Consider the following 24,877-nt stretch of genomic DNA (forward strand, 5'->3'; position numbering starts at 1 on the left):
AGGCGTCGTGGTGCACACCTGTAATCCCAGCTATTCAGGAGGCTGAGGCAGGAGAATCGCTTGAATCCGGGATGCAGAGGTTGCAGTGAGTGGAGGTTGCGGTGAGCCGAGATCACGCCACTGCACTTCAGCCTGGGCAACAGAGTGAGACTCTGTCTCAAAAAAAAAAGGTGTAGAAGTAGATTATTGCTATTTTGTAACCACTTAAATTTATAGATAAGGAATTATTTTAAGTGATCACTGGATTATACTTACATATCACAGAAGGATAATCATTATGCTAACGATATTAAAATTAAAGACAGATTCTGACCTAATAACTTCTCAATTTGAATTTTATTAACTCAGGTTAGTGGATTGTTTAAGAGATTTTGGTCCTACTGATTGGCAGCTGGCCTGCTTGGTTTGTAAAACTTTATGGAACTTCAGTGAAAACATCACTAATGCTTCGTCATGTTTTGGAAATGAAGACACCAACACACTCTCACTCTTGCTCTCATCATTTTTAGGTAAGACACTTGAGTATGATGAGTCTGTGAGTTTTATCAGAGTGTGAGATAGTTTTTTTCTGTGACCTGTTCGGATAAATATTAATATGCATTTAGGTGACTATATTTCTATAAGCAACAAGAGTATGTTAAAGATTACTATAATTTGGAACTATCTGAAAAGGCTGAATGCTATTTACAATGGGGACAGAAGGACTTTCAACTTATTAGATACATTCATGATTTCTTCTATGGATTTTTTTTTTTTTTTTGCATTTTCTCTAGAGTGCATAAATACAAGACCTCAGCGTAAACGTATTTCTGTTGTTCAAAAGCAAATAGACACTGTTGTAATTGAGAAACTACGGCTAAAATCTACTCAAGTCATGCTTTTAAATGAAGCTGTACATTTTAATTAGCTACGTTAATTATCATGTGGGTGAGGGTCTGTGAGACTATTTGGCATTACAGTGGAGTTTATATCCTTGAAAGGTAGGAAATCACTGATACAAATCAAAGGAAAGAAGATTGTTTCTTTCTTTTCTTGGGGCAGGGTCTTGCTCTGTCATCCAGGATGGAATACAGTGGTGCGATCACTGCTCACTGCAGCTCTAAACTCCTGGGCTCAAGTGATCCTCCTGCCTCTGCCTCTCAAGTAGCTGGGACTACAGACACGCACCACCACGCCCAGATAATTAAAAAAAAATTTTTTTTTTTTTTGTAGCGATGAACTCTTGCTATGTTACCCAGGCTGGTGTCAACCTCCTGGGCTCAAGTGATCCTCCCACCTCAGCCTCCCAAAGTGCTGGGATTACTGGTGTGAACCACCTTGCCTGGCCAGGATCATTTTTTACATTTAAAAAATTTTTATAATTTTAGGATAATTTTTTTCATCCTGGGTTAATTCTAAAAACAATGATTTGGGTCAGTAAATGAGTGTTTTTAATAATCCTTTTTCCCAAATAGAGATGTACCCATCACTGCCCAGCCACCATACTAGATCCAGGAGGCCATGTGGAAAGGCTCAAGGTCACTTGGAAGCCACAGGTGCTGAGTTTTTAAATTTTGAGCTCAACTTGTCTGCAACCTGAGAAAGCTTAACAGACACCTTTCCTTTACACTCCTTCACTAACCAGAGCGGAGGCTCCCAATCCTGGCTGCAGAGCAGACTCACCCGTGGAACTTTTAAAAACACAGATTAACAGCCGTTCCGAAATGATATTTTATCATCTCCAAGATGAGGATAATTAATGTCCAGATTGCAGGGTGATAAATGAGCAGATGTGTACAAAGAGCCTAACACAGTGCCTGCCACATAGCAAGTCCTCAGAAGGTGGCTGACGTGCTCTGGAAACTCTTTAAGTGTTGTAACACTGTGCTACTAAACAGAAACTGGAACTCAGGAGTTGTTTGAAATAATTGGGTTTGCTAGGTTGATGTGAAATTTGGTTTTTCCAGGTAAATATAATTTTGTACATGTGTTTTAAAACACAGTAAGGAAAAAAAAGTGAGCATTTTTTTTTTAATCATTGAGGTTCACAGTCAGCTCCATGAGCATTAAACTGACTCAGGTTGCAGGGAGCAGAAGTACACGTTCAGGTTGCCTTAATTCAGTTCTCGATGGTGGTAGAGCATTGAAATCAGCTGTGGAGTTAAAACCCAAAAAAACTAAAAACACCTTCCTGGCCCCAGCCCTAGGAATTCTGATTCAGAAGCTCTGGGATGAGGCTGAGAATCTGTGTTCAAAGTTCCACAGGTGAGTCTATTAGCTAAGATTGAGAGCCCCTGCTGTCGTTAGCAAAGGAGCTTAAGGGAAGAGTGTACAGAGAAGAAAGAAGCCAGGAAACAAGATACTGCTCAAAGCCTCCCAGAGAGCCAGGCAGGAGCCAGAGTCCCAAGTGACCCCTCAGCCGTCGGCGTCATGAGCTCCGCCCCCTGGGCTCCGCCATTCTGGAGACCCAGCTGTGTTGTGTCTGCTGTTAGGGAAAGAATTCTCTCCCCACTTACTCTCTCTAGGCTCCTTCTAGATCATGGCTTCAGCTACCTCCAGGCTTCCACTTGCTGCCCTCCCTGTGTCTGTCTGTTGCCAGGGCACTTTCCTATGTCACCCACTCAGGGAGAAGATATGATTGGCTCAGTGAGTCACTGTCCTATGGCCCAGGGCTTTCCTGCATAGGCAGCAGCTACGCGGTGACAGGCTATCTGTGGTTTCCTTTGTTACACGAGCCTGGGGCAATCAGCCATAAATAACAAGGATGGTGGGGCTGCGGGGCCGTGTGGCATAAAGATGGATCAGAAGGAGGTGTGGGCATGGCTGGCTTCTCAGCAGGGGCAGTGTACCTGGAAGGCACTTCATTTTAGTGGGCCCTGCTGCCTGTTACAGTCACCCTTTGGTATCTGGGGGGATTGGTTTCAGGGCCTGCCTCAGATACCAACACAGATGCCCAAGTGCCTGATATAAAGTGACATAGAATTGGCATTTCACCTACACACATCTTCCTGCACACGTTAAACCATCTCTAGACTACTTATAATACCTACAGTGTGAACGCTATGTAAATGGTTGTTGTGCTGTGATTTTTATTTGTATTCTTTTTATTGTTGTTGTTTCAAATATTCTCTGTCTGTGGTTGGTTGAACCTGTGGATACGTGGCCCGTGGATGCGAAGGGCTGACTGCGCTCCATTCCCAACTTTTCCATAGCCAAATTGGGCTTCTGATTGTGCTTCTCCCGCCTCTGTGCCTTTGCACATGTTCTGTTTCATTTCCTGCCTGCCCATCCCAATCTGCCTAGCCAGGTGCAGGCCCTTCCCACGTAGCTTCTCAAGCCCACAGTCGTAGGCTAGTCATAGGAAATCTATACTTCTTATATAGCAATCAATCATGAATTGTGTAACTTGTCCTGTAATTATCCTGTATTATTATTTTGTGAGTTTTATCTTATTTCCCCTTTGCAACTGAACCACCTTAGGAAAAGGATATTGCCTCATACAAAGAAGGTACTTGATAGCTGCATGTGGATTGGCTAACAATGGTGGTACCTTTGTGTCAATAGTGCTATATCCTTTTAAAAGCATGTTTATTCTATTTTTGAAAGATCTGAGGCCATCAGCTAGGTGACAGATACGGAAAGTAGGTTTTAGGACAGTTAAGTGGCTTGCCTGAAGTCATACTGTAGCAAAGGCAGGAATTCCCGTCCGAAAACAAACAACTAGCCCTGTGTTTTCCAGCCGCTCCGTTACCTAGAACACCCTTACTCCACTGCACCCCGTGCAGGGGGACTGTGGCATGGATAACAACAAATAAACACAGCTCACTCAGGAAGCTAAGCCACTGTGCAATGCATCCCAGGTTTCTCACGTGAGCTCCTCTTCACGAACCATGGGGACTGTGCCTCGTGGGCTGGGTGGTGGGCTGTGCTGCCTCCTGGCTTTTCTCTTGGCAATGAGCACTCAGACCCTGACTTCTGACCGGGTTGTGGCTGGGTCTGGGCAGTGGGACTGCTGCAAGTGAAATGGGCATGTGGGTGAGAGTATACTTGCATTTCAATTCTTTTACAAAGATAGCTAAAACAAACAAACAAACAAACAAAAAAAAAACAGGCCATTTTGGAAACAGGATGAGCTGTTGAATTACCAAGGCCTGTGTTGAAGTATGAGCACTGTTTTTGCAAATACTGGTATGGCAATTTCTATAGTAATGTAAGTTACCTAACTTTTTCTTGCTGAGTGACTAGAAAAAAAGGAGAAGTAATATATCCTCAACATCGTTGGAATGTTGACAGTCTTTCTGGAAAGTGGCTTTAAAAGAACGTGGTCTGAAACTTCCCATTATACTGCAGTCATGTCTTATGAGCTCATAAGCAGCGTGTTGATGCTGAAGTTCTTAGTGGTGTGCTGAGCACTCCAGACTACCATGAGCCCCTCTGTGGTGAGCTGGTACCTGATGAACATGTGTGTAGTTTATTGTTGCAAATGGGAAGTACACTAGGCTGTTGTATGTTCATCATAAGTTTTGTGGCAGTGGGCACTTAGGTTTTGTGACAAGGGTAGAGTGGGGCCCCACGTTCAAGTTGGAGGATCACATCAACCTATGTTGAAGAGCTTTCGGGTGCTTCTAGAACATTCGACAACTTTGCCTTATAAGAGAATGGTCAGGGCGATGATAAATCCCTTAAACAGCCATCTGCTGCTGAACAGCTAGCTAGGAAATAGTGTAGTGAGTAAAGGAAGCTTTTATAGATGCTGCAGGACACAAACTTCTAATGATGATTGTGTTGTAATGACCATTGATACATTTATATTTTAGGGTCTTTTAATTCTTTCTAATACTTTGCCCCAAATTTTAGTATTTGGAAGCATGCTGTGCCTAAAGAAAGCTTAAGAATGATTGGTTACCTAAATAAGCACTTTTCACACTGCAGGTCAGGAAAACAATTTAGTTGGTTGTGACCAGCATCTTTAAAAAATGAAGTAGCAAAGAAAGAAAATATCAGAATGTATTATATTTAGTAAAGACAAGTATTATAATGTGAAACATTTGTTTATTCATATATAAGTAGGTATATGTATACAGAGTCATGCTGCAAAATACTGTGAAGGACAGTTTCTAACTTATGATGATTCAAATCTTAAAAAGAATTAATCAAAGGCTGAGTGCAATGGCTCATGCCTGTAATCCCAACACTTTGGGAGGACGAGGTGGGAGAATCACTTGAGGCTAGGAGTTTGAGACCAGCTTGGGCCACGTAGTGAGACCCATCTCTACTAAAAGTGAAAAAATTAGCTGGGTGTGTGTGTTTTGTAGTCTTAGCCACTCAGGAAACTGAGGTGGGAGAATCACTTGAGCCCAGGAATTCAAGGCTACAGTGAGCTATGATTGCACCACTGCATTCCAGCCTGGGTGACAGAATGAGACTCTGTCTCTTAAAAAAAAAAATTGAATCATAGATCTAAATTTTTACTCAATCAGCCTCTGCTACTCTTTGCAGTACAAGTTCCAAAATTTAATACCCCATGTGATATGGCACTTTTAATGTATGTTGCTGTATTTACTTTGAAACTTTAGACCTCATTTCTCTTACCTGTAGCTGTTTGGCTATTCTTGTTATCTTGTCTAACCCAATTTAGAATTAATATGGTTTGAGGGTGGATTAACTATAGGCTGTGCCTCAAGACAAGTAACATGGTCTTGACATTAGATTTTAAAAAGCCACACACCCAACAGAGATTTTGCTAAAACCACTAAATCTAACCAAAGCCCTAGGAGAAAGAAGGGACTATGACATGCCCAGGCCACACTGCTCAGCCGCCAGCAGCTTGGGAAAGAAGGGCTTCTACAACAGAATGCATTTTCTTTCTTTCTTTTCTTTTTCTTTTCTTTTCTTTTCTTTTTTTTTTTTTTTTTTTGAGACAGAGTCTCTCACTGTCGCCCAGGCTGGAGTGCAATGGCACGACCATGGCTCACTGCAACCTCTGCCTCCTGGGTTCAAGTGATTCTCCTGCCTCAGCCTCACAAGTAGCTGGGACTACAGGCGCCCGCCACATGCCCGGCTAATTTTTTGTATTTTTAGTAGAGATGGGGTTTCATCATGTTGGCCAGGTTGATCTTGAACTCCTGACCTCAGGTGATCCACCTGCCTCAGCCTCCCAAAGTGATGGGATTATAGGCGTGAGCCACCGTACCCAGAATTTATTTTCTATACAACAGAATTCATTTTCTATACAACAGAATTTTATTTTTATACAACAGAATTTTATTTTTATACAACAGAATTCACTTTTCAACAAAATTTAATGTTCAGAAAATCTGGAAAACAGTGAGCATGAAGATGGCCTAGAAATCTGAAATCACTGGCTGGGCGCTGTGGCTCACACCTGTAATCCCAGCACTTTGGGAGGCCAAGGTGGGTGGATCACCTGAGGTCAGGAGTTCGAGACCAGCCTGGGCAACATGGCACAACCCCATCTCTACTAAAAACACAAAAAATTAGCCTGGCCTGGTGGCACATGCCTGTAGTCCCAGCTACTTGGGAGGCTGAGGCACAAGGATCACTTGAATCTGGGACATGAAGGTTGCAGTGAGCCGAGATCACACCATTGCACTCCAGAGCAGACTCTGTCTCGAAAAAACGGAATGAAATCTGAAATCACTGAGACTACCTGACTCTTTTTGTCTGGAAGTAGCCAAACAGGAAGAGCTTTGAACGCACCAAATATCACCTACATTCTCCTCCCCTCAGGGCCCAGTTATCTCATGGGTGGGGAGATCCAGGTTTGCTTACAGGGTCTCCATGGAGCTCCTTGCCGAAGTGTTTGTGTCTGCCTGGAGCTTATCTCAGAACTACGTAGTTGACCACTTGGTTGTGATGAGAGGAAGGTACAAACTGGGATTCCAGACTCCCTTATCTTATTTTGGGTGGTGACACTAACACCCATAGTGCCAAAGTACACAGTGAATGTACACAAATATTCAGTGTAGAAAATCTGATATCAACAGGGTCATGAAGCATTTTATAATAGGATTTTAATTGGCCCTAAAAAAAAAAGTATCGGCAGCTGGGTGCAGTGGCTCACGCCTGTAACCTAGCACTTTGGGAGGCCAAGGCGGGCGGATCACTTGAGGTCAGGAGTTGGAGACCAGCCGGGCCAACATGGTAAAACTCTGTCTCTACTAAAAAGAAAAAATTAGCTGGGTGTGGTGGCACATGCCTGTAATCCCAGCTGCTCAGGAGGCTGAGGCAGAAGAATTGCTTGAACCCGGGAGGCAGAGGTTGCAGTGAGCCGAGACTGCGCCACTGCACTCCAGCCTGGGTGACACAGCGAGAGTCCATCTCAAAAAAAAAAAAAAAAAGTGTTGGCAATTTAAGTAACAACATCTGTGGTTGTTTTAGGATTTAGTGGTTACCATTTTAGAAGTTGGCCTCATGTCACAAATGTAGGAAGTGGCAGAGCTAATCTGATTGGCAGGTCAGTGCACTGTTCTGAAGTCTGTCACACACGGTGTGAGGCTCAACATCAACATGTAAAATTGCTGTGGCAATCAGCACAGAAACCTCAGTGGTCATTTATCTTCCTACTTGGATTGAATATATTTATGGTCATATATCTTCCTACTTGGATTGAATATATTTATGGTGTTCCCAGAATTCTTTGGATTAAGAATTGAAGTTGTACTTTTGCATTTTATTCTTACAAGTTCTTTTCTGCATTATCCATGGGCTCACTTGGGATTCTAATACTCCTTGGGATTCCCAAGGTCTCTCAGTTTTCAGTTATGGAGAGAGTTTGGGGGTGGAAAGTTGTCTTTCCAAAGTACTACTTCCCTGCTGCTTTGAAGCCAGCAAAGTTCTGATTTTCAGTAAAGTTTAAAGTGTCAAATTTAACTGAGCTATTTTCCTAAAAGATTTCCTGATTCCTTTTATATCTAACCTTTGAAGTAATTAATTTTTCTATGTACACATAAGGAAGTAACATATTAATACGTTGTTTATTCTGAGAAATTGTGATCTGACTTTTAGATACAAACTTACATATAAAAAACTAAGGAATTAGTTGAAATAAGGGTTCAGTTCAATTTTGGATTTTTTATTTTTTGAGACAGGGTCTCGCTGTGTTGCTTAGGCTGGATGGCGGTGGCATGATCGTGCCCCACTGCAGCCTCAATGTCCCGTGCTCAAGTGATCCTCCTGACCTCAGCCTCTCAAGTAACTGGGACCACAGGCACATGCCCCCATGCCCAGATAATCTTCTGATTTTTTTTTTTTTTTTTTTTTTCTGAGCTGTCACTGTGTTGCCCAAGCTAATCTTGAACTCTGGGGCTCAAGCGATTCTCCTACCTCAGGCTCCCAATGTGTTGGCATTACAGGTATGAGCCACCACACCTGGCCAGACTTTTTTTGAAAAAAATATTGCCCATTTAAATTAAGATACCAAAATAGACTAATTGTAAACTAATGGGCTTGGCGAGGTAGCGCACACCTGCAATCCCAGCACTTTGGCACTTGGGGAGGCCAAGGTGGGAGGATTGCTTGAGGTCAGGAGTTGGAGACCAGCCTGGGTAATACATGGAGACCCTGCCTCTCCAAATAAAATAAAATAAAATGATGTATTCATAAAGAACAGAAGAGAGTAAAGAACTTCTCTGGGCCGGGCGCGGTGGCTCACGCCTGTAATCCCAGCACGTTGGGAGGCCGAGGCGGGCGGATCACGAGGTCAGGAGATCGAGACCATCCTGGCTAACACGGTGAAACCCCGTCTCTACTAAAAATACAAAAAATTAGCCGGGCGCGGTGGCGGGCGCCTGTAGTCCCAGCTACTTGGGAGGCTGAGGCAGGAGAATGGCGTGAACCCAGGAGGCGGAGCTTGCAGTGAGCCGAGATTGCGCCACCGCACTCCAGCTTGGGCGACAGAGCGAGACTCCGGCTCAAAAAAAAAGAACTTCTCTGAAATCCTGTCTTGTGTTACGTTGGTATTAAAGGATGACCCAGGGTGAGTTTAACTCATATCATCAAAATTAAACTATATTCAATAGGATTACATTTCTAAATAATGCTGTAATTTAAATTTTTCTAATACAGATGAAGAACTAGCACTGGATGGCAGTTTTGATCCAGACCTAAAAAACTATCACAAACTCCATTGGGAAACAGAATTCAAACCTGTGGCACAGCAGCTTCTAAACCGAATTCAGAGACATCACACTTTCCTGGAACCCCTGCCCATTCCCTCTTTCTAACATGATGCAGATTAACAGTAGAAACGAGAACTCACGTCTCCCTCATTCTTAAGAACTGGTAACAAACGTGAACATTTTTTCCAGCATTAACAAATGTGGAAAGTTTTTCAAGAACTGGTTTTAGTGAGTAGCTGAAGTATTTTTTAAAATTAAGCATTTCTTCTTGTTAGGTATTATGGAAAAATGAATATACACATTATATTTCCTGTTGAGAGAAATGTAAGATGAAAATGTATGCATTTTCAAGTAAATGACTTTTTCTTCTATTCTCTATTAAACAATTTAGTTCTAGTCTTAAGATCTTGATTTAACAATTTTGGAATTGAAGTGTTCATAAGTTAAATGAACTGTGCAATGAAGGCTGTTAGATTATATAGAAAGAAGGGTAGGCAACATGAGTGGAACACGTTACAACATGGATCTGTACTAATTCTTACTATGTCAAATAATAAATGCTCTCATTAGGTACCAGTATTTTTTTGGTCTTTATATTAAGAGAAGGAGTAAGCAGAAAAACTTAAAGAAAACTGCTTTGGGCCATCTGTTCTTTATTAAATAAGTGAAATAGATAAAACGAGAGTATATTTTCATTTGAAATAAAATGACTGGACTAAGACAGTCCTTCTAATTGTAACTCTCTGTGTTTGACAGGTGAGGTAATGTATTAGAAAGAATGCAGGCTTAGGTGGATGGTATACCTGAATCTGAATCCATGCTCTCCCCTGCTAGCTTTGTGGGCCTGGAGCAAGTAACTTAATTTCTTGAGCTGCAACTGCAAAATGGGAATCATATCAATTTTGCTGTAGTGTAGTTTGGAACAAACCATTAAATGGGCAAATGGCCCCGTCCAGTGTATGATGTGGAGTGGGTGTTCAAGAACATTATGATGGCAAGCACTTTCTTAGCTTGCCATCCTTTGTAGGATGAGTTTGGCCTTTGAATAAATGATTAAAAAACAAAAGATTGAGATTACTATTATTATCCTGTACTAGCCAAATGAAGATGAGTTGGAAATAAAAATAAATTTGCTGGCTCACACCTGTAATTCAGTACTTTAGAAGGCAGAGTGGGGAGGATCCCATGAGGCTAGGATTTCAAGACCAGCCTGGGCAACAAAGTGAGACCTCATCTCAACAACAAAAAGCAAATTTACTACTCTGCTTGGAGAAAAGCTTTTATAAACAGCTCATTTCTCACCCTACAAAACACCAAGACTCATGGGATGAGAGCAGGCATCCCAGACTGAATGGGGTTCTTGAAGCCTATTAGAATAAACCAGCTGGGCATGGTGGCTCACACCTGTAATCCCAGCACTCTGGGAGGCCGAGGCGGGCATATCACCTGAGGTCGTGAGTTCGAGACCAGTTTGGCCAACATGGTGAAACCCCATCTCTACTAAAAATACAAAAATTAGTCTGGCATGGTTGCACATGCCTTTAATCTCAGCTACTCGCGAGGCTGAGGCACGAGAATCTTTCTCTCTCTCTCTTTTTTTTTAAATTATTATACTTTAAGTTCTGGGGTACATATGCAGAATGTGCAGGTTTGTTACATGGGTATACATGTGCCGTGGTGGTTTGTTGCACCCATAACCCATCATCTACATTAGGTATTTCTTCTAATGCTGTCCCTCCCCTAGCCCCCAACCCCCTGATGGACCCCAGTGTGTGATGTTCCCCTCCGTGTGTCCATGTGTTCTTATTGTTCAGCTCCCACTTATGAGTGAGAACATGTGGTGTCTGGTTTTCTGTTCCTGTGTTAGTTTGTTGAGAATGATGGTTTCCAGATTCATCCATGTCCCTGCAAAGGACATGAACTCATCCTGATTTATGGCTTCATAGTATTCCATGGTGTATATGTGCCACATTTTCTTTATCCAGTCTATCATTGATGGACATTTGGGTTGATTCCAAGTCTTTGCTATTGTGAACACTGCTGCAATAAACATACATGTGCATGTGTCTTTATAGTAGAATGATTTATAATCCTTTGGGTATATACCCAGTAATGGGATTGCTGGGTCAAATGGTATTTCTAGTTCTAGATCCTTGAAGAATTGCCACACTGTCTTCCCAATGGTTGAACTAATTTACACTCCCACCAACAGTGTAAAAGCATTCCTATTTCTCCACATCCTCTCCAGTATCTGTTGTTTCCTGACTTTTAATGATTGCCATTCTAACTGGCGTGACATGGTATCTCATTGTGGTTTTGATTTGCATTTCTTTGATGACCAGTGATGATGAGCTTTTTTTCATGTTTGTTGGCTGCATAAATGTCTTCTTTTGAGAAGTGTCTGTTCATATCCTTTGCCCACTTTTTGATGGGGTTGTTTGTTTTTTCTTATAAATTTGTTTAAGTTCTTTGTTGATTCTGGATATCAGCCGTTTGTCAGATGGATAGACTGCAAAAATTTTCTCGTATTCTGTAGGTTGCCTGTTCACTCTGATGATAGTTTCTTTTGCTGTGCAGAAGCTCTTTAGTTTAACTAGATCCCACTTGTCAATTTTGGCTTTTGTTGCCATTGCTTTTGATGTCTTAGTCATGAAGTCTTTGCCCATGCCAGTGTCCTGAATGGTATTATTGCCTAGGTTTTCTTCTAGGGTTTTTATGGTTTTAGGTCTTACATTTAAGTCTTTTATCCACCTTCAGTTAATTTTTGTATAAAGTGTAAGGAAGGGATCCAGTTTCAGCTTTCTGCATATGGCTAGCCAGTTTTCCCAACACCATTTATTAAATAGGGAATCCTTTCCCCATTTCTTGTTTTTGTCAGGTTTGTCAAGGATCAGATGGTTATAGATGTGTGGTGTTATTTCTGGGGCCTCTGTTCTGTTCCATTGATCTATATCTCTGTTTTGGTACCAGTACCGTGCTGTTTTTTTTACTGTAGCCTTGTAGTATAGTTTGAAGTCAGGTAGCATGATGCCTCCAGCTTTGTTCTTTTTGCTTAGGATTGTCTTGGCTATGTGGGCTCTTTTTTGGTTCCGTATGAAATTTAAAGTAGTTTTCTCCAATTCTGTGAAGAAAGTCAGTGGTAGCTTGATGGGGATAGCATTGAATCTATAAAATACTTTGGGCAGTATGGCCATTTTGACAATATTGATTCTTCCTATCCATGAGCATGGAATGTTTTTTCATTTGTGTCCTCTCTTACTTCCTTGAGCAGTGGTTTGTAGTTCTCCTTGAAGAGGTCCTTCACATCCCTTGTAAGTTGTATTCCTAGGTATTTTATTCTCTTTGTAGCAATTGCGAATGGGAGTTCACTCATGATTTGGCTCTCTGTTTGTCTGTTATTAGTTTATAAGAATGCTTGTGATTTTTGCACATTGATTTTGTATCTTGAGACTTTGCTGAAATTGCTCATCAGCTTAAGAAGATTTTGGGCTGAGACAATGGGGTTTTCTAAATATACAATCATATCATCTGCAAACAGAGACAATTTGACTTCATCTTTTCCTAATTGAATACCCTTTATTTCTTTCTCTTGCCTGATTGCCCTGGCCAGAACTTCCAATACTATGTTGAATAGGAGTGGTGAGAGAAGACATCCTTGTCTTGTGCTGATTTTCAATGGGAATGCTTCCAGCTTTTGCCCATTCAGTATGATATTGCCTGTGGGTTTGTCATAAATAGCTCTTATTATTTTGAGATACTCCATCAATACCTACTTTATTGAGAGTTTTTAGCATGAAGGCTGTTGAGTTTTGTCAAAGGCCTTTTCTGCATCTATTGAGATAATCATGTGTTTTTTGTCATTGGTTCTGTTTGTGATGGATTACGTTTATTGATTTGCGTATGTTGAACCAGCCTTGCATCCCAGAGGTGAAGCCAACTTGATCATGGTGGATAAGCTTTTTGATGTGCTGCTGGATTCGGCTTGTCAGTATTTTATTGAGGATTTTCGCATCGATGTTCATCAGGGATATTGGCCTGAAATTTTCTTTCTTTGTTGTATCTCTGCCAGTTTTTGGTATCAGGATGATGCTGGCCTCATAAAATGAGTTAGAGGGGATTCCCTCTTTTTCTATTGTTTGGAATAGTTTCAGAAGGAATGGTACCAGCTCCTTTTTGTACCTCTGGTAGAATTAGACTGTGAATCTGTCTGGTCCTGGGCTTTTTTTGGTTGATATGCTATTAATTGCTGCCTCAATTTCACAACTTGTTATTGGTCTATTCTGGGATTTAGCTTCTTCCTGGTTTACTCTTGGGAAGGTGTATGTGTCCAGGAATTTATCCATTTCTTCTAGATTTTCTAGTTTATTTGCATATAGGTGTTTATAGTATTCTGTGATGGTAGTTTGTATTTCTGTAGGATCGGTGGTGATATCCCCTTTATCATTTTTTATTGCGTCTATTTGATTCTTCTCATTTTTCTTCTTTATTAGTCTGGCTAGTGGTCTATCAATTTTGTTGATCTTTTCAAAAAACCAGCTCCTGGATTCATTGATCTTTTGAAGGTTTTTTTGTGTCTCTATCACTTTCAGTTCTGCTCTGATGTTAGTTATTTCTTGTCTTCTGCTAGCTTTTGAATATGTTTGCTCTTGCTTCTCTAGTTCTTTTAGTTGTGATGTAAGGGTGTCGAATTTAGATCTTTCCTGCTTTCTCTTGTGGGCATTTAGTGCTATAAATTTTCCTCTACACACAGCTTAAATATGTCCCAGAGATTCTGGTACATTGTGTCTTTGTTCTCATTGGTTTCAAAGAATGTCTTTATTTCTGCCTTCATTTTGTTATTTACCCAGTAGTCATTCAGGAGCAGGTTGTTCAGTTTCCATGTAGTTGAGTGGTTTTGAGTGAGTTTCTTAGTCCTGAGTTCTAATTTGATTGCACTGTGGTCTGAGAGACTGTTTGTTATGATTTCTGTTCTTTTCCATCTGCTGAGGAGTGTTTTACTTCCAACTATGTGGTCAATTTTAGCATAAGTGCAATGTGGTGCTGAGAAGAATGTATATTCTGTTGATTTGGGGTGGAGAGTTCTGTAGATGTCTATTAGGTCCGCTTGGTCCAGAGCTAAGTTCAAGTCCTGGATATCCTTGTTAATTTTCTGTCTCATTGATCTTTCTAATACTGAAAGTGGGGTGTTAAAGTCTCCGACTGTTATTGTGTAGGAGTCTAAGTCTCTTTGTAGGTCTCTAAGAACTTGCTTTATGAATCTGGGTGCTCCTGTATTGATGCGTACATATTTAGGACAGTTAGCTCTTCTTGTTGCGTTGATCCCTTTACCATTATGTAATGCCCTTCTTTGTCTCTTTTGTTCTGTATTGATTTAAAGTCTGTTTTATCAGAGGGTAGGATTGCAACCCCTGCTTTTTTTTTTTTTTTTGCTTTCCGTTTGCTTGGTAAATATTCCTCTATCCCTTTATTTTGAGCCTGTGTGTGTCTTTCCACATCAGATGGGTCTCCTGAATACAGCATACCAATGGGTCTTGACTCTATATCCAATTTGCCAGTCTGTATCTTTTAATTGGGACATTTAACCTGTTTACATTTAAGGTTAATGTTGTTATGTGTGAATTTGATCCTGTCATTATGATGATAGCTGGTTATTTTGCCTGTTGTTGCAGTTTCTTCGTAGCATCAATGGTCTTTACAATTTGGTATGTTTTTGCAGTGGCTGGTACTGGTTGTTCCTTTCCACGTTTAGTGCTTCCTTCAGGAGTTCTTGTAAGGCAGGCCTGGTGGTGACACAATCTCTCAGCATTTGCTTGTCTGTAAAGGATTTTATTTCTCCTTCACCTGTGAAGCTCAGTGTGGCTGGATATGAAATTCTGGGTTGAAAATTCTTTTCTTTAAGAATGTTGAATATTGGCCCCACTCTCTTCTGGCTTGTAGCGTTTCTGCTGAGAGATCCGCTGTTAGTCTGATGGGCTTCCCTTTGTGGGTAATCCGACCTTTCTCTCTGGCTGCCCATAACATTTTTTCCTTCATTTCAACCTTGGTGAATCTGACGATTATGTGTCTTGGGGTTGCTCTTTTCGAGGAGTATCTTTGTGGTGTTCTCTGTATTTCCTGAATTTGGATGTTGGCCTGCCTTGCTAGATTGGGGAAGTTCTCCTGGTTAATATCCTGAAGAGTATTTTCCAACTCGGTTCCATTTTCCCCGTCACTTTCAGGTACACCAATCAGACATAGATTTGGTCTTTTCACATAGTACCCTACTTCTTGCAGGCTTTGTTCGTTTCTTTTCATTCTTTTTTCTCTAATCTTGTTTTCTTGCTTTATTTCATTGAGTTGATCTTCAATCTCTGATATCCTTTCTTCTGCTTGATAGATATGGCTATTGATACTTGTGTATGCTTCACGAAGTTCTTGTGCTGTGTTTTTCAGCTCCATCAGGTCGTTCATGTTCTTCTATAAACTTATTCTAGTTAGCAATTCGTCTAACCTTTTTTCAGGGTTCTTAGCTTACTTGCATTGGATTAGAACATGCTCCTTTAGCTCAGAGGAGTATGTTATTACCCACCTTCTGAAGCCTATTTCTGTCAATTTGTCAAACTCATTCTCCATCCAGTTTTGTTCCCTTGCTGGCAAGGAGTTGTGATCTTTTGGAGGAGAAGAGGCATTCTTGTTTTTGGAATTTTAAGGCTTTTTATGCTGGTTTCTCCCCATCTTTGTGGATTTACCTACCTTTGGTCTTTGATGTTGGTGTCCTTCAGGTGAGGTCTCTGAGTGGACGTCCTTTTTGTTGATGTTGATACTATTCCTTTCTGTTTGTTAGTTTTCCTTCTAACAGGCCCCTCTGCTGCAGTTCTGCTGAAGTTTGCTGGAGGTCCACTATAGACCCTGTTTGCCTGGGTGTCATCAGCAGAGGCTGCAGAACAGCAAAGATTGCTGCCTATTCCTTCCTCTGGAAGCTTTGTCCCAGAGGGGTACCTGCCAGATGCCAGCCAGAGCTCTCCCGTATGAAGTATCTGTTGGTTCCTACTGGGAGGTGTCTCCCAGTCAGGATACACGGGTGGTCAGGGAACCACTTGAGGAGGCAGTCCGTCCCTTATCAGAGCTGGAACGCTTGCTGGGAGATCCGCTGCTCTCTTCAGAGCCAGCAGGCAGGGACGTTTAAGTTTGCTGACACTGCACCCACAGCCGCCCCTTCCCCCATGTGCTCTGTCCCAGGGAGATGGGGGTTTTATCTATTAGTCCCTGACTGGGACTGCTGCCTTTTTTTCAGAGATGCCCTGCCCAGAGAGGAGGAATCTAGAGAGGCAGTCTGGCCACAGCAGCCTTGCTGAGCTGTGGTGGGCTCCACCCAGTTCAAACTTCCCAGTGGCTTTGTTTCATGAAAATCTCTTGAACCTCGGAGGTGGAGGTTGCAGTAAGCCGAGATTGTGCCACTGCACTATAGCCTGGGCAGCAGCACAAGACTCTGTCTCAAAAAAAAAAAAACAAAAAACAAAAAAACCTACATTTCCAGGAACAAATAGACTTTCTGAGAATGGTTCTAGTCTGGGGTTCATACCTGATGTGGCTCAGCAAAATCCTCTAGGGACACTCGCCTTATTGTAGTCCGTAATGTAAGTATATGCTGGTAGATTCACTCCAATAGATGAAATCAGTTTAAGTCACAGGGGCTAATTTATCTAAAACATTCACAGATATAATGTATTTCATCCATAGCAAGCTATTTATTCTACTTTTAGTGGAAAAAAAAATCAAACTCTCCCCTCGCCAAACAGCCCCCTTCATATTTATGACTAATATAGTAACTCATGGTGGGATCCCATTATACCTATTCTCTTCCATACTTAGCTGCTCCCCTCAGACCCACATATAAGCTGGACCATTTGGAACCATCTACTTAAACAAAACCTGTGGTTAAAAAAACATGTAAAATCTACCATTTTAACCATTTTAAGTGTACAGTTCAGTAGTTTAAGTATACTCACATTGTTCTGCAACAGATCTCTAGAACTCTTTCATCTTGTAAACTGACACTATACGCACCAAACAACTCCCCATTTTCACCCCCACCAGCTCTTGGCAACCATCATTCTATTAATACTTTCCATTTCTATGACTTTGACTACTTGATATCTTATATAAGTGGAGCCATACAATAGTCGTGTGTGTGTGACTGGTTTATTTCACTTAGCATAATACTATCAAGGTTCATCCATGTTGTTGCCTGTGATAGGATTTCCTTACTTTTTTTTTTTTTTTCCTTCCCTGAGACAGAGTCTCAGAACAGTCTCTGTTACCCAAGCTGGAGTGCAATGGCATGATCTTGGCTCACTGCAACCTCCACTTCCTGGGTTCAAGTGATTCTCCTGCTCAGCCTTCCAAGTAGCTGGGATTACAGGCATGCACCACCATGCCTGGCTAATTTTTGTATTTTTAGTAAAGATGGGGTTTCACCATGTTGGCCAGGCTGGTCTTGAACTCCAGGCCTCAAGTGATCCACCTGCCTCAGCCTCCCAAAGTGCTGGGATTACAGGTATGAGCCACCTGTGCCCTGCTGATTTCTTTCCTTTTTAAGACTGAATAATATTCCATTCTATGAGTATACCACATTTTGTTTATCCATTCATCTGTCAATGAACATTTGGGTTGCCTCCACATCATGGGTATTGTGAATAATGTTGCCATGAGTATAGGTTTGCAAATCTCTCTTTGAGATCTTGTTTTCAGTTCTTTTGTGTATATACTCAGAAGTGATGTCTTAGTTCAAGCTGAGATAACAAAAAATATAGTTTGGGTGACTTAACAAAAGTTCATTCCTCACAGTTCTTAAGACTAGGAAGTCCAAAGTCAAGGTGCTGGCCAGTTCAGTTTGTGGTCAAGGCCCTCTTCCTGGTTTGCAGAGGGCTGCCTTTTTGCTCTGTCCTTACATGGTGGAGAGAGAGATCATCTCTCACCTGTCTCTCCTTATAAGGGTTTACTGCCACTCATGAGGGCTCCACCCTCAAGACCTAATTACTTCCCAAACACCACAGGGCTTCAACATGTGAATTTTGGGGGAATGCAAATATTCAGTCCACAGCAAGTGGAATTGCTGTATCATATGGGAATTCTATTTTTAACTTTTTGAGGAACCTCCATCGTGTTTAAGTGGTGATTATCATTTTACATTGTTACCAATGCCACATAAGTGTTCCAATTTCCCCACATCCTCACCAACACTTGTTATTTTGGGAGTTTTAAAAATAGTAGCCACCCTGATGAGTGTGAGGTAATGTGTCTTTGTAATATTGATTTACATTTTTTATAATTAGTCAGGCTGAGCACCATTTCATAATTTTTGTTTGTTGGTCATTTGTATTATCATCTTTGGAGAAATGTCTATTCAAGTCTTTGGACTTTTCTTTCTGTTTTTTTTTTTGGAGATGAAGTCTCGCTCTGTCACCAGGCTGGAGTGCATGGAGTGCGGTGGCGCGATCTCAGCTCACTGCAATCTCCGCTTCCCAGGTTCAAGCCATTCTCCTGCCTCAGCCTCCAGAGTAATCCCAGTGGGTTACAGGTGCACACCACCATGCCCAGCTAATTTTTGTGTAGAGACGGGGGTTTTCCTATGTTGGCCAGGATGGTCTCGATCTCCTGACCTCATGATCTGCCTGCCTCGGCCTCCCAAACTGCTGGGATTACAGGCATGAGCCACCACTCCCGGCCCCATTTTTTAGTTATTTGGTTTTTTGAGTTGTAGGAATTCTTCATATATTCTGGATATTAACCTCTTATCAAATATATGATTTGTAAATATTTTCTCCTATCCCATAGGTTGACTTTTCACTGTTGATTATGTCCTTTGATGCACAGACATTTTTAAGTCTGATGTAATTCCAATGGTCTTTTTTTCTTTTGTTGCCCATACTTTGTGTCATATCTAAGAAATCATTGCCAAATCCAATGTTGTGAAACTTTCCCCATGTTTTCATCTAGTTTTACAGTTGTCAGTCTTACATTTAGGTCTTTGAGTTTTTTAATATATAAGGGTCCAACTTCATTCTTTTGCATGTGCATATCTAGTTTTCCTAGCACCATTTGTTGGACTGTCCTGTCCTTATTGAGTGGTCTTGGTATCTTTGCTAAAGATGATTTGGCCATATATGTGAGAATTTATTTCTGGACCCCATTCCATTGGCCTGTATGTTTGACTTTGTGCCAGTTCCACATTATTTTGATTACTGTTGCTTTGCAATATGTTTTGAAATCAGGGAGTGTGAGACCTCCAACTTTGTTCTTTTTCAAGATTGTTTTGGCTATTCAGGGTCCATTGAAGATTCTAGATGAATTTTGGCATGGAATTCTCTACTTCCGTGAAAAATGCCATTGGGATTTTGATAGAGATTGCATTGAATCTACAGGTCACTCTGGGTGACCATGAGATGTCTTTCCATTTATTTGTGTCTTTAATTTCTTAGTAATGCTTTACAGCAGTGGTCCCCAACCCATGGGCCATGGACCAGTACTAGTCTGTGGCCTGTTAGGAACTGGCTGCACAGCAGGAGGTGAGTTGTGGGCAAGCAAGCATTACTGCCTGAGCTCTGCCTCCTGTCTGATCAGCTGCAGCACTGATTTTCATAGGAGCTTGACCCTATTGTGAACTGTGCATGTGAGGGATGTGGGTTGTGCACTCCTTATAAGAATCTAATACCTGATGATCTGAGGTGGAACAGTTTTATCCTGAAAGCATCCCCCACTGCACCATCCACCCTGGGTCCATGGAAAAACTGTCTTCCATGAAACCAGTCCCTGGTGCCAAAAAGGTTGGGGACTGCTGCTTTACAGTTTTCAATGTATAAGTCTTTTGTCTTAGTCTGTTCAGGCTACTGTAACAAAATACCTTAGACTGGGTAATTTATAGATAACAGAAACTTATTGCTCACAGTTTTGGAGGCTGGGAAGTCCAATATCAAGGATTTGGTGCCTAGTGAGTGTTTTCTTCCTCACAGATGGCACACTCTAGCTGTGGCCTTTCATGGTAGAAGGGGAGCTCCCCAGACCTCTATTAAAGGGCACTAATCCCATTCATGAGAGCAGAGCCCTCTTGATCTTATCACCTCCCAAAGGCCTACTTTTTAATACCACCACATTGAGGATTACATTTCAACATACAACATACATCAACATACAAATGTGGGGGAAGACACAAACATTCAGCCATCACATATCCCCTTGGTTAGGTTTATTCCTAAGTATTTTATTCTTTTTGATCCTATTGTAAATGGAATTGTTAAATTTTTTTGGATCATTCATTGTTAGTGTATAGAAATACAACTGATTTTTGTGTGCTGACTTTGTATCCTACAACTTTGCTGAATTTATGCTTCCTCTTGATCACACCATCCTCTGCTGGGGAAGAGCTAGGGTGAGCAAAAGCCACAAACTTTCCTAGCCTTTTGGTGCGGCCTTTTCCTGGCTTTGCATTTGCCTAAATGCTGCAGTTTCCCAATTGGTTTCTAGAGTTCTCACAAAGATATTCTGGCCCATATATTGTTAACTCAGCGTCTCTGGGAGAATGAGGACGTGGAGTTCCCAAGTCCATCATCTTGCTGACATTACTCCCAGTGTTAGCAAAAAACTAGTATGATGATTCATATATGATATTCACATATACAAATATGCTAGTAAAATTTCTGATTCATGTATGATATTCACATATATGAATATGCTAATAAAATTTCAGAGTATATTGATAAAAAGTGCTTATCCAACAAGTTTTACTTATCTACTTATCTCCTGGTGGTCTGTATCAAAATCAATCTCATTCTTAGAGATGATTAAGTTTGGCCTAATAAAAAATTTTCCCAAATATGGCCAAAAAAACTCAGATTTTAACTCTTGAATCCTGGGACCCTCAACCAGAAATCTTCTCATGATTATTTTAGAAAAAAATTTTCCTCTGGTTGGGGAAGGTTTTGATATCCCCAGTGTAATGTACCTTCCCTAATTATTTTGGAAACTACTGGTTTCAAAGATTATATAGTAACATTAGAAATCCTGTGTGTTTAGTTTTGAGAAAACACTCCAACAGGAAGCACCTGCTAAATGGAAGGCATTGAAACATTAACTTTGTATCACATGCACTTTTATTACTTTAGGTATAAACATATTTTTTAACTCATTAAAATTTTGATTTCAATTTCTACGTGATTATAAGTTCCAGTGGACTAAATGCATTCTAGTTGATCTTGTTTTGTGATCACTCTACTGCTGATTAGAATCTCTACTAGAAATTCTGTATTTTCAAGAGGAGGAACAAAGAGCAGAAATGGGATAAGTAAAATTTTAACTATCTTCTTGGGTTCAATTGTATTGCTCTGGTGAGAGAACTCAGCAGCAGGCAGAAGAGGACAAAGGCATGATGCATATTCAATGAGTAATGCACTTATAAGTTTCTTTAAATATAAAACATATTGAAGATAATAATACTCTATTCCTAGCTAAGGTTATAGGCTTGTCTTCTCATGAGAGTAAACATCCTTGAGGACAGGTACCACCTCTGTTCAAAATTGATCCTTCCCAACCCCTACTTCCACACTACCCCATACATTTGTAGGCAGGCACTAGATTGAGCTCAATGAATGTTTTGAGGAGTAACTAACAGAGTTGTTATCACAACAGCTTCAGTTAAACTTAGAGCTATTTCTACTTGTCTGATGAGTGTCATTTTTTGTTCTGTAGTCTCTCCCTAATGAATCCTTCTTTTTAGTAATTCTTAAAATTCTATTGGAACTCTAAAACAGTTCAAAAGAGAGCAGGCATAGGGCCATACCAGTCATTTCCAAGATAAAAATGGTCTCAGATAAGATTCTAAAGAAAGTCCACTCCTCTTTGTATGTTTCAAAATGGCTTCAATTGTTGTTTTGCCATTTAAGTGTGAATGTACTTGGCTTATGAAAGTAGATAGAAACTAAAAATTATTACTAATAGTGAAGTCATGATTTTTTAAGAGATTGAGACAGCAAATAAAATTGGAGAAAAATTCTTCTTTATTTAAAAATACCAGTAATACTGACAGACTTCAAAAGCAATTCACGCTTCCAGAATACAAAGTACTTAATACATATTTTCAAACCTGTTTGTTTGCATTTCAAACAAAGTTAGCGTTTTTGTAAATCAAATTTGATAACCCAACTAAAAATATTTTCCAGCTTTATTATTTAAGGAGCTGCACAACCTTTAAAGTGGGGACCAGGAGGCAGGCAGAGGCAGAGAGACAGAATGCACCCAGGACTGCGCAGCAGTCTACAGCAACATGTCCCACAACTTTGGTGCTGGAAACACAAGTAATGCACAAGACAGCTGCTCTCCAGTGTCAGGATCCTGTGAAACAGCATATCAAAAGATCGCCAGCTTCTTATAATTTACACACTTTCATTTAGGATTGCTTTTTGAAGAAAATCTTTAAGAATGCCATTTTAATTTAATATCCAGAACCCTGAATTTAAAAAGCTAATGAAAGAAATTAACTGTTACCATCAAAATGGTTGTTGCTGAGCTGTGTGAGTAGGAATTCTATGCTTTTTTAGATGCAAGAAAATTAACACATAATGCAAGTTTAATTTGAAATCACACAAGTTATGTATGTAGGCTCAGATAGTAGCAATGTTCACTTTTATTACTAATAGCTTAACTGAAACAGCCATCTATTCATTCCTCCAGCAGGAATAGCAGCACCAAGATCTTCTAAAATTCTTTACATATAAAGCTTAAGTCATTATCCAAGTCCCATTCTTTGCATGCTCCAATTCTTGTTATCTTATTTAGCATAAAAGCAACAGGATTTGGAGAGTTACTATTTGCTGTATTAAAACAGTTACACAGCATCTTGTACTGTCAAAAAGCAAAATACTGTGAATGGCAGCCTGTCTTCACAGCTCTAAACTTGAAGCTGCCAAACAGTCACTGCTTGTGCCAGCAGTGGTTTTCCACAGAAAAATAGCAGAAACTAAAGGAATCATGGCACAATGGATTTCTGAATTATTTTGTCTACCATTGGTCCTGGGGCTTAGTACCTTCCCCCTTGTAGACTATATCTGCTGATCATTCCAGAATCATCTTTAATGAAGGAAAGGCATCAGGTCATATAGCGGGTAATGGCTCTCAGAGCATAAAGGAGTTCTGCTTGCATCCTAGCTTCTATAAGAAGCAGATTAACATGAACCTGAATATAAAATACAACATCATATAAGGAAGGGTTACAAGCATTCACAATCAGTTTTTCAGTGAATCTAATGAACACATAAAATAAGTACACTTCCTACACTTCCTATGTAGTACAGAATAACTTAGCCTTGGGTTTGTTGAACAGATTATAAATTTCTCAAAACAGCAGCTATCTTTTTTTTTTTTTTTTTTTTTGATGCACAGTTTCACTCTTTCCCAGGCTCGGGTGCAGTGGCACGATCTTGGCTCACTGCAACCTCCACCTCCTGGGTTCAAGCGATTCTCATGCCTCAGCTTCCCATGTAGCTGGGACTACAGGCACATGCCACTATGTCCAACTAATTTTTTGGTATTTTTAGTATCACCATGTTGGACAGTCTGGTCTTGAACTCCTGACCTGAAGTGATCCGCCTGCCTTGGCCTCCCCAAGTGCTGGGATTACAGGTGTGAGCCACCGTACCTGGCCTAATATTCTTTTTGGATAGATTGAGCTTTCATTTATATTTTATCATGTTTCTTGGAGGTTTGTTACATGTCAGAAAATCTAGACACTGTTTTATCAGAATACCAACTTCCCCTGCCAAATCATTATTCAGTAATTTCTATAAAGATGTTTCAAAGAGAACAGACACTTCTACATATACACAGCTTTTATAAAACAGTCTTCTATGTGCTGACAGCCATGCCAGCACTTCTGAAGACGGGCCAGCCCACCTGTGTTCCCTGTCTTTATTCTTTTACTCTATCAACATAATCAGGTTCCCTTCTGAAGGGGTACCTGAGACAGCTGTCCTGGAATGTTTTTCTTTGGGTTGGTAGGGGTGATGGAAAGGGTTTCAGCACCATTAGGTTAGGTGAAGGAGACTACGAATCATTGCTAAGTTACAGAGTAAACAAGCCACAATAGGCACATACCTTCTCAGAGTGCTTGAACTGCCTCCAGAAGCTATCATACATTCTTTTGGTAACCTTTTCAGGAGTGCAAACAATAGTTTTGATATAAACTTTAAAGCTACGATCCAATAGCTGGTTAATTTCACCATAGTCATAATCATCATATCTGTTGAAAGACATAATGAGAATTATGATATTTTCAGTGTATAACCTGTTTTCATCTTACAAAAGTATACACATCAATAGTTAATACTGTATTTTTTCTCTCTTTGTGTAGGCAGCTGTCCCCAAAAATGATAGAGCTTTATAACTGCAGGTGGATGAGTGAGTATAAAGGTATAAGAAACAGAGTACTTAGAGAGAGTAACATAACATTTTTTCTACTACCCAAGTAAATCATTCCTGAAAGCTGACAATATTAACATAGCACTGGGTACCAAGCAATAGTGTATATCTGCAATCATGAACACGTAGCCACACTGAGGAACAAACTATTATTGAGACAGAGTCTTGCCCTGTCGCCCAGGCTGGAGTGCAGTGGTGCTATCTTGGCTTATTGCAACCTCTGCTTCCTGGGTTCAAGTGATTCTCTCACCTCAGCCTCCCAAGAAGCTAGGATTACAGGTGTGTGCCACCATGCCCAGCCAATTTTTGTA

The 24,877-nt window shown here is 40.7% G+C and overlaps 2 protein-coding genes across 18 annotated transcripts in view; one reads left to right on the forward strand and one right to left on the reverse strand.

Annotated features, from left to right (window-relative positions):
- Positions 1–24,559, forward strand: part of ARMC2 (armadillo repeat containing 2) — a 140,689-nt gene extending 116,130 nt beyond the window's left edge. For 13 of the 15 annotated variants that reach the window (XM_063707166.1, XM_055390736.2, XM_055390735.2 and 10 more), the window contains 2 exons: positions 349–509; positions 9,067–9,698. In XM_063707166.1, the coding sequence (XP_063563236.1) occupies positions 349–509; positions 9,067–9,224 (319 nt within the window). In that variant the 3' untranslated portion in view covers positions 9,225–9,698. Of the gene's footprint in view, positions 1–348; positions 510–9,066; positions 9,699–24,498 lie in introns of those variants that run through there. The other 2 variants (XM_063707165.1, XR_008680780.2) reach the window with 2 other exon arrangements.
- SESN1 (sestrin 1) overlaps positions 22,133–24,877 on the reverse strand; it is a 106,565-nt gene continuing 103,820 nt past the window's right edge. For all 3 annotated transcript variants that reach the window (XM_019029708.3, XM_019029709.3, XM_004044499.4), the window contains exons 9-10: positions 24,243–24,387; positions 22,133–23,325 (exon numbers count right to left, since the gene is read on the reverse strand). In XM_019029708.3, the coding sequence (XP_018885253.2) occupies positions 23,239–23,325; positions 24,243–24,387 (232 nt within the window). In that variant the 3' untranslated portion in view covers positions 22,133–23,238. The remainder of the gene's footprint in view (positions 23,326–24,242; positions 24,388–24,877) is intronic.

Source organism: Gorilla gorilla, chromosome 5, assembly GCF_029281585.2.
Source record: "Gorilla gorilla gorilla isolate KB3781 chromosome 5, NHGRI_mGorGor1-v2.1_pri, whole genome shotgun sequence".
Classification (NCBI taxonomy): Eukaryota; Metazoa; Chordata; class Mammalia; order Primates; family Hominidae; genus Gorilla; species Gorilla gorilla.